The sequence below is a fragment of the Sturnira hondurensis genome, unplaced genomic scaffold (assembly GCF_014824575.4).
Source record: "Sturnira hondurensis isolate 20B ecotype Veracruz unplaced genomic scaffold, ASM1482457v3 Scaffold0008992, whole genome shotgun sequence".
Taxonomy (NCBI): Eukaryota; Metazoa; Chordata; class Mammalia; order Chiroptera; family Phyllostomidae; genus Sturnira; species Sturnira hondurensis.
Window position 1 is genome coordinate 6,059,975 of NW_028081623.1, and position 14,302 is coordinate 6,074,276.

At 37.1% G+C, this 14,302-nt stretch overlaps 1 protein-coding gene and 1 non-coding gene across 10 annotated transcripts in view; one reads left to right on the forward strand and one right to left on the reverse strand.

Moving 5' to 3' along the window:
* AMPH (amphiphysin) overlaps nucleotides 1-14,302 on the forward strand; it is a 274,501-nt gene that overhangs the window by 243,813 nt on the left and 16,386 nt on the right. For 8 of the 9 annotated variants that reach the window (XM_037056533.1, XM_037056536.1, XM_037056539.1 and 5 more), the window contains 2 exons: nucleotides 703-750; nucleotides 4,965-5,090. In XM_037056533.1, the coding sequence (XP_036912428.1) occupies nucleotides 703-750; nucleotides 4,965-5,090 (174 nt within the window). The remainder of the gene's footprint in view (nucleotides 1-702; nucleotides 751-4,964; nucleotides 5,091-14,302) is intronic. The other variant, XM_037056538.1, reaches the window with a different exon arrangement.
* On the reverse strand, nucleotides 1,642-1,787 carry LOC118994021 (U4 spliceosomal RNA). The gene has a single exon (XR_005067980.1). It is a non-coding gene; the product is annotated as a U4 spliceosomal RNA (small nuclear RNA).

Consider the following 14,302-nt stretch of genomic DNA (forward strand, 5'->3'; position numbering starts at 1 on the left):
CATGGATGGAACTGGAAAGCATTGTGCTGAGTGAAATAAGCCAGGTGGTGAAAGACAAGTACCATATGATCTCACCTTTAACAGGAAGCTAAACAACAAAACAAACAAGCAAGCAAAATATAACCAAAGACACTGAAATAGAGAACAGACTGATGGGAGCCAGAGAGGAGGGAATTTCAGGGGAAAGGGGGAAGAAGTAGTTACATGAACAAGTATAAAGGACACATGGACAAAAACTAGGTGGGGTGAAAATGGGAGGGAGGGAGGTGGGGAGCACTGGGGGGATGAGCTGGGATGGGAGTAAAAGACAGAAAAATGTACTTGAAAAACAATTAAAATTTTAAAATTTTGAAAAAAAAGTTTAAATTTGTGCTGTAGAACAACTCAATTCTAATTCAGAACAGATGTCCAGAAGACAAGCTGTAGACAGTGATACCCCTGAAGACACTGCCTTTTATTTAATGTATCAAGTTGTAGCCTCATGTTCTGCTAGCTCAGAGTTATCTTTAGAATAACTACTGTTAAAAAATCACTCTTTCATTTATTGTTTTTCTGATTATAATACAGACTTTTAAAAACTGTATAGTGTGTTCACTGACACAATTCATGAGAACTAATTTAAATGGTATCTTTGTTGTTGTTTTTAGCAAATTAGCTGAAATCTTAATACTTTTAATCTTATATCTTCTTTCCAATTTTCAGCCCCAGGACACTTCATTATTCACAATCTCGACAGATCAGAATATGTTGGTAAGTTGACTTTGGTTTATGTTTTTGGGAAGTTAATAGTTAGTACTGATTGGTTTTCTAGAGCTTGAATATCCAGAATGTGGTTTCTGCCAATCGTTATTTTCTGGAAAATAGGAAGGAGGGCTTCTGAAAAATTTCAGTGTGGCTTTGAATGTGGTTGCTTCTCTTTATAAAAGCATGGTGATCGAAGTAGAAATAGAGGTCTTCTAATTATGGGTTTCAGTGGAACAGTGTAAATTCATCAAGGACAGGATGTTTTTGCATGAATATAACTTAAGCTACAGAATTGAAAATGAAATTCTTTTAAGAATTCATGTTTCAGGATAGATTTGTTTTTTTTTGAACATGAAACTACCTTATTTCTTATCTCCTCTCTTCTCTTTGTAAGTTGGAGGAAGAAGTGATGCATATTAGAAGTGTGATTCTACTTTGATGAGGGAAAAGATTAGCTAGAGAGTGAGTAGGAAGCTAAGTGACTCTTGGTTTTAGAAGAAATCTTATAACATGGATGTTGCAGGTATTCTTGGAAACCTTTCTAGTAGCAGCTTAGAAATAAAGTTGAATGAAGAGAGTTTGAGTGATGCCACTTGTTGGTAATACACTGCAAAGGATTTTGGATCTCTGAATATTAGTGTACAAGGGCTATTGTAGTTCACTGGTTTTCCCATGAAAATGGTAATTACCTTAGCTCCTGGCTTTCGTGTCGAGAGCTTGGAATTGGATTTAAATGGAATTTTTTATATGATTATATTTCTAAGTAAGAAATTCTGTTCTGGGAAGTTTGTCTAAAGGATAATTTAATATTTGTTCAAAGGCATGTGTGTTTCTAGTACCTTTGTCATGGATTTTCACACTTCTGGGTAACCAAGTGAAAGGTGGAGTCTGTGTGCTCTTCAAATAAAAATTGAAGTGTTCAAAACACAAATTATGTTGGTGTTAATAATTGAGTACGAAAGACTCATAATTTATTTTTCAATTAGCGATAATCGCACCTCGGATAAACCTCATTGGCTACAATACTGCCCCTGTGCAAAGCTAAGACTCATAATTTATTTTTATTGGTGAGCTTCTGCCTGGGTGAGGAAGGAGTAAGGGTTATATCAATACTGGAGGATGAAATTTTTAACTGACAATTGTAAATTAAGAAAATGGAGAAATACTGGTTTAAAGGATAAATTAAACCAGTAAATTAAACTCACCATAAATTAAACTCACACCTATTACTTTGTGCAAAAGCCCAGTCATAGAATCCAGTGGTTTTTAAGTTTCTCTGAACATCTTCCAACTCTCACAGCTGGTTCCAGGAGCTTCTTGCCTGCCTTGCCCTTCTCTTGACATGTAGTCTCTGAAGCATATATCTTGGACCTTCTTCCCATTGGGGAACTTAGCTTTGTTGTGCCCAGCACTGTATGTGCTGTAGGCATTACCTCTTCCTGTTGGCACTAGGAAATCACAGTGAACCTATATCTCCAGGTGAGTTATGATTTTACAAGATTTCCCCAGGAGTAGGAGTTCCCCAACATTAGGTCGTTGACTATTCTGAGTGAGATAGAGGTTAAAGTTAGTAGTTAGAGGCATACCTTTCCAGACTGCATCATACAGCCCCACAGCACATTCTTTGAATTCTGACTTAAACTATTGGAATCTGCCAAACTTGCTCTGGCCTCAGAATGACCTCTTTGTCATTTTGCATTTCTCACCAAGTTAACTCTCCCAAGACTGTAGAAATAAGATTGTGCTGCAAACATGTTGGAATATGACTGACTAGACCCTTAGCCTTACTCTTTGATCCATCTCCTCTTTCTCTGCATTGACTGACTTTCCTTCCATCATATCACAGAGACTCTCGGGAAGTATGGACCAAGTTTACACAACTAGTTTTGTTCTAAAGGAAGAATTCCATTTCTGAGTCTTTAAATTTATCCACTGTGGCATCCTGCTGCCACAGTAAATGTAAAGAGTTCCCTCTCCTCTAATGTAGGATGATAACAAATCAAGAAAATAATAGGAAGTCAACCCTTCTGCATTGTTTGACAGGGGATGCATCTTACAGGAAAAGGTTATTGAAGCCGGGCACAATTCTGACAAGACTATTTTAGATCTTTTTGTGAGATATCATTCACAATTTACCTGTGTTTCCCTTTATATCTTGACAAAATATTTATAATTTTACATTATCTTAGAAGGAATAGAAGGGCTACTTCTATATCTAAATCTGAGTAGCCAATTTAATGTATAGTCATGCTATCATGTTTTCTCTGTTCTCATCATTCAATGAGTTATATCCATTTATCCCTCTGAAATTTAGTTGTTAAGTTGTAATGCTGTATTATAATATTTGGTGTGATATTATAACATAGGGGAAAATGTTGTGACTTGTGTGACATATTTGATCATAGCTCCTCTTCATACTGTACCTGTGTTACATCTCCTGATGTCAGCAAGCAAATGCAACTTGACTCATTTATAAAATCACCCTACTTATCTTGCCTTATATAAAACATCAAAATTTCTTCAGACTTCCAAGGAACCTATACTCTAATGCGTATGCCTTTTTTCATATACATTTACTTTTATCTTTAAGGTACAGTGATAGGTATTGAACTCATCTTTTGAAACTTCTCATCTTTTGAAACTGGCCCCATGTCTGGTTACAGGCTTCCTCCATCTCATAGACTCAACTCACGGAGGGACAGCCCATCTACATGTGGATTTCTTGGTGCTTTGTCAGATTACCCTTCTTGTCCTTCTTGTGTAGGTCATTTGATAAAGACCTCATAGCCTCATAGAAAATCACCTTGACTTCCAAAATGATAAGATCATACCCTGACAATATTCAGTTTCTGTTTGTCACTCCGAAAACCTGTTTCTTTACAAAAATAACTCTTCTGAACAGTAAAAGTGACATCTCTTCCCATAAAGAATATATTAGAGTGAATTTTATTTCATTCTTTCTTAAAAATTGTATCAATATACCTCTAAAGGTTATAAAAACCCATAAAAATATCAAATTTCTACACACTTAACTACCAACATCTCCTATTTTATTCTGCCTTGAAAAAGAAGGGCAGTGTAATCATGGTGTGTATCACAATGGAGGATTTGGTGGGTGCACAGGATAACTCCTTTGCATGTTTATCTGAGACTAGGCTATTCATTTTTTAAAATTTCAGCATAACTTCTTTATCACTTCCATGTGGAACTGGTCATGTGCGTCAGCTTAGATGGATGCATAGAACTAGAGGTGGCTTTTGATTGAATATGGTGTCTAACAGAAGTTACTGATTTCTCCATTCAGAGTATTTATTGGTGACTTCTTACTCCTCTAAGAAAATACTTTTAAACTCTTTCACCGTTCAAATGTTCTAATGGAAAAAAAAAACATCTTAACATGACCTCTAAGAGCCATACATTTAGTTAAAAAATCCTGCTAAATAAATATGCTTATTTAACTGAAATTGAAAAAGTGGGAACATTTTAAGTAGCCATGACAACATACATTGGCTGTGGTGTTTTTCAGGGCCTGTTGTTATTTAATACTGCTTTTCTAAAAACCAAGAGACTACAGCTAAGAGACTTTAGGAGCTGGAATCAGGATGATGTCTATGCATAGAGGACACAGCGGGATAAAAAGACTTTGCTGTTGTCCACACAATTAGAAAAGTCTAATTGGTGCCTGTGAAGAGAATTCTGTCCTGTGAAGATTAGTGTATTATGATATGAATACTGAAAGGAAACCTAAATCTTTAAATGTTTGGTGTAGTGCATATCAACAGAGCCGAGAGTTCCCAGAACTGTGCACCATGAACTCTTCCTCACTTCTCTCAGCTGGCAATGGTGAGGCTCCTAGGATATCTCTCCGTTCTCCCCCAACCCCCAAATAACAGAATGTAACAGTTTAGCATATCTTATAGATATCCTAGGAAGTGAGTAGTCAAAATGTTGTAAGTAAAGCCAAAATAGTAAATCTTTGCCTAACATCATGGAAATGACAGTTCTTGCTGGTAAAAGAGAAGCCTTTAGAGTCTATTTCTAGACTTTCCAGTTCTGTAAAGGAACATGATACCAAAAGTGGGGCTTTTTCTCAACAAAGATTTGATGAAGCTAGTTGCCCGTAGGATGATGAAGAAACTCTTAGTTTTCCAATATTCTGTAATGCTATCTATTGATATATTACATCTTTTTCCTCTAACCCTCAAAACAAATAATCAAAGGCTGAGACTGAACAGGCTCCACCAACAGAGTCAAAAGCAGAGGAGCCCCTTGCTGCTGCAGCATCTGCTGTTGGGCTGGATCCCGGACTGGACACCGGGGCTGAGGAGCCAGTGGAGGGGACAGTGGTGAGCACTACCTCCCTCCCACCAACCACCTGCCACCCCTGCCACAGACATACTCATCTCATGATCCCATTTCTCCCTTCTCATCTATGCTTTACTTGGGGCAAATCACCTCCATATCTGTCATGCCTCCACAAGTTCAAATAACCTTTGTTCTTTTGACAGTCAAACTTCATTCCCTTTTATTTTTAAGAAGGAAAGGTATCCAGAGACCTGATCTTATCTACCTTCTTCATAAAGTGTGTCTTGATTCTTTCTGGTAATCTTCTATTCGTGGTAGGTAGGTTCTAGAACGTGCAAATAGTCAAATCTATTAATGTGATATTCTACTTGTGACTGCTAGTGACGTGCCTTTAATTAGAGAGCAACCTGCAGCTGATAAACAGAATGATAATAACTTTGTTGGTTCTGTGTACCTGTGTATTTCTTACAGTATTAGTTTTACGTGTAGTTAGGCCAATAAGAGATTGAAATCCCATATTGCAAATCCATGAATCAATAAGGATTTCTGTGCATTCAATCATTTGCTCACAATCAAGCCTGATGCTGACTGTGCTCCATGCAACCATGTAGCACACCACATCACAAACTGGAATGAGGTCTATATGCTCATCCCAGTTGAATTAGATTTGTGTTGAATTGGATTGTGTAACACCCATGAAAGCACAGACTAATACCAAAGAAAATTTAGTTAAAAAAACTGATGCAGAGTGAAACATTTGTTTATGAAATAAATGTCTCCAAGTTACAATGTCTCCAAAGAATTTCAGTCAGGGTACTATTTACTACAGATTACTACAGATTCTTTATAGAATATGTACAAAGAAGAAAGCCAGTCCTCCTATTTCCCCAAATTACATTGCTAGATAAGATAACCAGAGAAATAAAAGTTATGCTTCTTGCTTTTGGTGCCCTAGCTCATTTTACTGGGAAAAGTATAGGTCATCCATCAAATCTGTGGTTTACTAATATAGTAAAAGATAATAGGGCAAGATAAGAGGTAGAAAATACAAATTAGGAATGACTCAAAAATGATTTTATTTTTCATTTAAAGATACAGAGTTGGATCAAGTTCTGTAGGAGTAAACAAGAAATGTGTTCTGCTAGATTGAGTTCCTCCAAGAAGTGCTACTTGCCCAATTTTAGCCTCGAGAAAGCTGAGGCCCCTGCTCCAAAATCAGGGTTTTGCTTCCAAACTGTCACTACCAGATTCACTAATGATCTATCTCAACAACCCAGTGCAAATGGGGCATTTTCATTTGGTGTCAGATGTGGTCTGCCCACCTGACTTAGCTTTAAATAACAACAGAAGGGAAATATATAGTTAAAATTTTGACTGCTATTTAATTAAGAGAGTTGATTTTTAAAAGCATATGGATAATGCCAGGGAGTTAAAAGATATTGATTAGGTTCAGATAGTGGTTTAGAAATCGTTTCCGTTCTGAAAAGTTCTCAACAAATTTCTGTTTTGAATTGCAGCCTAGACTTCATTTTTACTAATGCTTTTAAACTACATTGATTCCATGCACAGACTAGTTATTATAAGGCTTACTGTTATAATGCCCATGATTTTGAGCAAGGGAATTTGATGTTGTACAACCAATTGGAGAGTTTAATCAACAAGTTAATATGTTAAATACAGGCTTGAAAGTTGATTCTCCGTGATCCACTTATAAAGGTACACGGTACATTCCTTTCATACCTCTCATACCCATCCTTATTTAAGGTTTTTGCTTTTTCAGAATCCAAGTACATCAGTTTTCCAAAATACAGTATTATGAGGTACCAATTATCAAGTACCTACTATATCATATCTATTATTTTATAAAGATTTGTTAACTTTTTAACCAAGGGTGGTATTTAAAATATTTAATAAACTCTATGGTACAAGTATTTACCATCACTAAAACCAGGTTCCCTAATATTGGGTAAAAAGGTATTTGAAAGAATCCTCTATGTTAAAAAATATTCTCTTCTAAAGCTTATATGAGAACTATAGAAAATTTTTAGATTCTTTGTGAAATACAAGGCAATTTAGAGAGTCTTATGAAGAATTCAGGCACCTGCTTAGACTCAGAGATGATGTAAGAATAGCAGACACAGAGCTCACCATGTAAGCCACCCTCTCCAAGGAGAAAATATGTATTTCTCCATTTGCATACAGACTGAAAATTGATAGTAAGAGAAGGCAGCTTATGGCAGCTATATTTTCCCAATGCTTATTAAAAGTGTTGATTTCCTGGTTTTTAAAATTGACACTCTCAGGCAAAGTCAATTATTTCTCATGTTCTCCCTTCCACTTAGGAAAATAATATTATGTAGAATGTATTTTTTTCTCTAATGTAGACTTATAGGTTCTTTTTCTGATGGCAGTAATCTAACATAATTAAGGGCTACTTTTTTCGAAGAAAGATCTCTTGTGTTGCTAGATATGTGATATTAGTTGTAAAAATATAAAAATCTACATTGTGTCCCAGGCATTAATTAACAGTCCGGCTGTGGATGTCATTAGGATTGGATTGACATGACCTTTTGAGGTCATCATTTTTGCTGCTGAAATGTCACCACACAATTATTACTTTGACTGTTGATAGAATTCATTTTATATAAGGTGAAATTAGTGGTGGGCCTTTTTTCTTTTCAGGAGGCAAATGTAATTTCAAACAGGAAATTTTAGCAATTTTAGCAATGGTTTAACAAAGAAACCTGGGGCTTTTAAGAAAATAGTAATTCCTACATTTTTATTTGTTGTTTTATATTACACATACCCAATATTGAATTTAGTTTTTTCTACAAAATAATAATTTTATCAGTGTATCTGAAGGATGCATTTTAAAAATGAACACTTGCTCCTTCTCCAGATATTTCCACATTATATAAGTAATAAAAATTTTCTTTAGAAAAGAAGATTAATATTTGTTTCAAATGTATATCACAGAATTGGGTTACAAAGCAGATAGACATTATTCTTACAAAACATTTACTTCATTTTCTTGCACAGAATCTCTCTCCAAATTTCTGCTAGTTCCTATATTTTGCTCAAATGGTATGACCTGGACTGATGCCTTTTTCCCTATTATTTTAAACTAAATAATGAGCTTAAATTTAGGATCAATGTATTTTCCAAAAAAATACTGAGAGAAAGATGTTTTTAGAAATGTTGAGAAATCCTGAAAGATGAAACACTGACCCATTATTTTGGGGATGACTCTGTGTTTTGTTTTTAAAAAAATTTTGCCAAATGTAAGGTGAATAGTCAAGACCAGCTTAAATATACCAGTATATACAGGGTCTGGCACAAATAATGCTTCTATTTTATTACAAAATCATAACCATGTAATTCTGTAACATAACAATATCTCACTAAAGCACACCATATGATATTTTAGGTGAAATGTTCAAATTAAAACTATGAATTATTACACCTATATAAGTACCAACCCATCACATTCAAGCAGGTATTACTTCTGCTGGACTATATATATATACATATATATATATATATACATATAGATACACATACATACATACATGCATGCATATATACACACACATACACATACACACATTCATGTTTTATATATATATGTATATATATTAGGCTATAGGATATCAACACCACTTTAAATATATATACATGTGCATGTATATATGTATACATACATATATATGTATGTATGTGTATATATATATATGCAGAAAAAGTATCAATATAACCTGGCAGCCAAGGAGAGTGTACTGGAAAGCACATGCATGAACAATGATGACTTCACTGTACTAGTGAGTAAGGCAGTAGTTGCCTTTGAGTGAACATGTGTACTGTGTGACCATCAAATTCAAAATTACTGAGCTAGTAGAGCAATAAATCTGCATGAATTTTGCATTAAGCTTGAACATTACTCCGTGAACTATTTGGATGATTCAGAAGGCTTTCAGGGTCCATGCAATGCGTGCAGTGCAAACAAAAGTATGGCATAAACACTTCAATGATGGTCAAGAATCTGTTGAAAGTGATCTATGTTCTGGAAGGCCTTCAACAAACAGAACACTTGAGAATGTTGAACATTACGGGCTGCAATCAACAAAGATCAGCAACTGACAGTGTGAGAAGTAGAAGCTGATCTGGGGATACCAAAGACTACTGTGTCCGAGATTCTGATGCAGGATCTTGTCATAAAATGTGTCATGGCAAAATTCACCCCAGAGCTCATGCTACCACAGCAAAAGGAACAGTGTGTTTCAGTTGCTAATGACTTAACTCAAACAGCTACCAATGAACCAGACTTCCTTAAGAAGTGTAACTGGAGATGAATTGTGAGAGAACTGTGTGAAATCCCAAGGGGTCTACTTTGAAGGGGGCTGAGGCATTATTGTCCTATATACAATGTTTCTTGTATCTTCTTCAATAAATGTCTCTTTTTCATATTACATGGTTGGATACTTTCTGGACAGTGTTAGACTATGTGGTATTGACTTTATCTTACTACAACTATTTCTGTCTGCTTGAATAGGTTGCATGTGTTCGTCCCCCCACCCACTATTAAGTTGACAAACATATTTGAGTCCTCTCTAGATGTCAGACTGTGCTCTGGACCTCAGGGACCCGGTAAAGCAGTAAGCAGATGTGGCTCTTGCTGCCAAATCTGAACAGACTGGTGCTGGAGGAGGCTGACATTACACCTGGTCCAGCTGTCTTCTGTGTTGGTCATGCCTGTGGAGAGCAGCATTTGAAGTTTCTCCTTGTAAACGTGAGAACTCAGGCTTTCACTGTGCCTCCCGTGTGAACTCCCAATATGTCAGAGGAAGACTGTGAAGATCAGGGGAAGCCAGAGGAGCTTGAGTCCCTGTCTGCCCTTTATTATCATAGAATTAGCTACAAACTCTAGTGCTCACACTAATGCAGATTTAAATTAAATTATGTGTTTGAATTATATATGTATATACACAGAGAGGCCTTGGAGATGGATATACCTTTTTACCTTTCTCAGAAAAAAAAAATCCCAGAAATGGTTATTTTCTCTGAGTTTGAGAAAACATTTTCAGTGCCCTGTGGGCCAAGCAAATTGTGCTGTTTCTTTTTCTCCCATGGTGCTCAAGACAAAGTAGGGTGTATAATATTGGGTTGGCCAAAAAGTTCATATGCTTTGTTCCTTAAAAAACGCATTTTTCATTTTCACCAATGAGTTCACTAACTTGGATATTTTGAGTATGTAGGCCATCTTCCACATGAAAACAGCCTTTGTTTATGGCCTCTTTTCCAACTTCTATTTGCTGGGAAGTTAGGTGACAAACCCTCATGGAGTAGGTTTATTTACCAATGTCATGGACAACTCAAAGCCTATGAAGTCAGAGGTCTGGCAGGTGGACCTTCCAAGTGTAACTGTCAGCCTCAAGGTTCAGTACCCATCCTGCCATGTGGCCAGATCCCAGGCTGCCCAGGGAGGCATATATGCTTCTTGGCAGGGTCAGGATTGAGAGTTTTACCAACAGAGCACGATGACATTTCAGTGATTTGCAGATGCCAGTTCTGATCTGGTTGCTGGTTGTATGTGGTAGCCCCACCTTTGCCTTCAGCCACCGCCAGCCTGGGTCCACTCACAAGGCAATTTGAGCAGTGACAGCAAATACTGTGGATCTTTCAGACCAGAATTTAGTCAGGCAAGGTAAATGTTTCCTGAGCTGCAAAGGCATTTTCCTTAACAACTTCTTTAACAAACTATTTGCGACCTGAGATGAGTCTGTCCTTTATGGCTACTTCAGAAGGAGCACATGCTCACATGCCCATCTCTGAGGGTGTGTAGCACATAATATTTACTTTTGCTTCAAGAGATAAATCTGCTTCTCCTGTCCACTTCTCCCATGCACTTTCAAAATAAAACTCTACTTACAATGTCTTAATGTGTTTTGTTATTAGATATTCAGCCATGACCTTAAAAGACAAATTAACCAAAAATTCATTAACTGGCATTTCTGCAGAGCTTAATTTTAAAGAGAGTATGGAGCTAATTCAGTCAGATGTTGGTTGCCATGACAATACTGCGGCCACCAGCAGCTAAATTGTGCTGTGATCTGGCTGCTGAAGGCTAATGATAGGACTGTGGGCAATACCAGGATAGTAGATTAGACAAGATTGAGATGATATTCTGTAAGAAAGAACCCACAAAATTTTGTATTGGAAAGGAAGCACATAGATGTATGACTTGAAGATTGTAACACCAGAGCCACCTTTGAAGGGCCTCGACTTGTGTCCCTGTGTTCCATGGGAGAACTCTCCCCAACAGTCATGCTGAAGGGAAATCATGACCTTTAGTGTATCAAATGTACAGTGTGTCGTATGAAGAGGAGTACTAGCCGCCAGACTGTTTTTTAATACAGAAATCTTCTCTGAGGCCGTAATGACCCTAGTTGCCTCTTGGGCTTTCCTCTAAAATGCATTCCGAAGAAAATTTTATAATTTATAAATCCTGGGATCTTCAAAAAGTTAATAACTCAAGATGGATCCAGAATACCTGATGGTCAGGAAAAGACCAGGGTGGCCTGTAGCCAAGGTTCCTGCTGTGATATTGACCTTTCTTTGCTTTATTGCAGTGGGACCCTGGGGTCACTCCAGCTCCAGTAGTAAGTAGGGGTGAATCAGCACTAATACTCAGACCCCTAGTTCTGTCTCCAGTGCTACTGCCACTCTGTCACATTTCCCCACTTGTAAAATGCCAGCATTGGGTACAATGAGCCCAGGGGTCCTTCCCACCTTGTTGGAATTGTGTGAGTCTGTAACTTGCAAACATTGCTCTGTGTGTCCAAGTGCCAAATGTCTAAGTGTTCTCCATTGTAACTCTGTAGTACAGTGGATAAGGCCAGGAGAAGATGGGGTGATCTTTGTTTCCACTTTTCCATCCTTAACATGTCTTTCTAAAGAAGGGAATCTGCGGGACTAGTAGCAAAAATACTAGTAGTGAAATTCATTCCCACCGGTCTTCTCTCCATATGTTTTTGTCATATAACTTGCTATTAATTAAAAGGTATTTCATGACATGTTTGCTTAGATGCCCACATACTGCATTTATATGAGTAAAGACATATTTTATTTATAATCTATAACTCTCATTTGAAAGAATAGGATTCCAAGAGTGTAAGTGAGTGCACTGGCTGTTTATAGCAACTCATCTGCATTCTTAGTCAGGCTTACTTTGTTGGGAGTTGTCAGTAGGAAATAGTGAGTCTGTGGAGGCACTTCAGGTATCAGGGTCCCCGAGACTCTCTGTTTTTTTTTTAAAAAGGTGCATTGTCTTCTTGGATGTAGAAGAATTTGTGTCATTTACCACAGAAGAATTTTAATGAAAATGACATGCATCCCAGGAACACACAACTGAATATTATGAGAAAACTGAAAATATTAAAGAATAACTCACAATTATATCATATTCACTATTACCACTTTAAAAAAATTTTAATGCTCTTTATACTTAAACATACAAAGAAAGTCAAAGTTTCCATAGTACTATATTCTAGAAATATTACACCAGCCCAGGAGAATTTTCCACCAACTTAGGCATGAAAAGGACCTTAAACTGTAATAACTAAGCTTGTTATCAAGAAGTGTATGAGATTTTCACCCACCCCCTACTCTTGATAGAAGGCAACTGGTATCTAGCACCCCCCTACCTCATGGGTGTGGAAGCACCTTTCTAAAGCATCCAGGTCGCCTGGAGCCTGCTGCTGCTCTCACACCAATAAATCCTTTGACACATGTTTGGGGGATTCAAGACAGATGGTTTTGTGTAGACACCTGATGAATCCTCCCCACCTCCTATTCTGAAAAAGATGTTTACATGTCCCCAGATGGAGAGTAGAATGGGACAAAGAAAATGTTTCCATGTCCACTGGAAACATCAGGCCCAGAGAGATTTCTCACACTGAAATAGAGAACAAGGAAACAGCGACTAGAGGGGGGAGGGGAGGGAATTTCAGGGGAAAAGGGGGAAGGATTTACAGGAACATGTATAAAGGATACATGGAGAACAACTAAGGGGGGTGGAAATGGGAGGGAGGGGGGAGCACTGGGAGGGTGAGCTGGGATGGGAGTAAAAGAGAGAAAACTGTACTTAAACAATAATTAAAATAAATTATTTGAAAAAAAAGAAAACAGTTAAGACTTAGCCTTGGTAAAGCACATATGTGGTAGTAGTCTTTCCAAGTTTAAATTGATAGATGATTTTTTCATTTACTTAATAAAGAAGTGCAATAACAAAAAAATTAAGGCCTATATAGAAAGTAATATATCAGAAGGAAAGCATTGCATAAGAGATAAGAGTTACAATTTTTTATAAAGGATAGAAGAAATTACTAAAAGTATGGTGGAAAAAATAGAAGATTGCCTTCCTTTTTTATCAGAGAAATTCAAGAGGACCTTGATTATCTGATACATGAAATGAAAGATGAAATAAGCAACCACACTGAAATAAAGAGAGAGTTGCTTGTAAGGCAAATGAAAAGGAATCTCAGTGATATTGAAAAGATTTTAAGAGGAAGAAATGTAATATTAGAATTAAAATTTACATAAGAGTCTTGAAGACCAGGACCAACAGTGTAGAGAACTGATTTTGTGATGTGAGGACAAACTGGAGGAGTTCTCCCAACACAAAGAGGAAGAGCACGAGCGGAGGTGATAGACGTGGGGGCTGTTACTGAAGACACAACTCCTGCATAATTACTATTCCTAAGAAAAAGCAGTGAAGAATGCAGTGGAAGCAATAAGTAGCCAGTGTGACAGAAGAAAACGTTCTCCAACTGGAGTCCCCTAGTTGCAATGGGATTCCTGTATGCAGATCCTAAGAAATCACTGACGAAGTGCACATTCAATGAGACTAGGATCTAAGTGTAGTCTTTGGAAAATTTTAAGTTGAACCCTGCATAGAATTCTGCAAGCATCTAGATTACAGGGGAAATGCACTACAAAGGAACAATAGTTAGGTGGGCCTCAGACTTGTCCTTCTCAGTGCTGAAGGTCAGAAGCTATTAGAAGGACATAGGGATTTTGAATGCAAAGCACAGCACATTGTAGCAATTTTACTCCAAGGCAGTAGTCAGTCAGGGTGAAAGCAGCAGAAATGCATTACGGAGTATAAAGGTATAAAGCCATCGCAAAGATTTCCTGAAATCCATTTTTTGAAGATAATGGATTTATCTTCAATTTTGTGATTGAAAGATGAATGAAA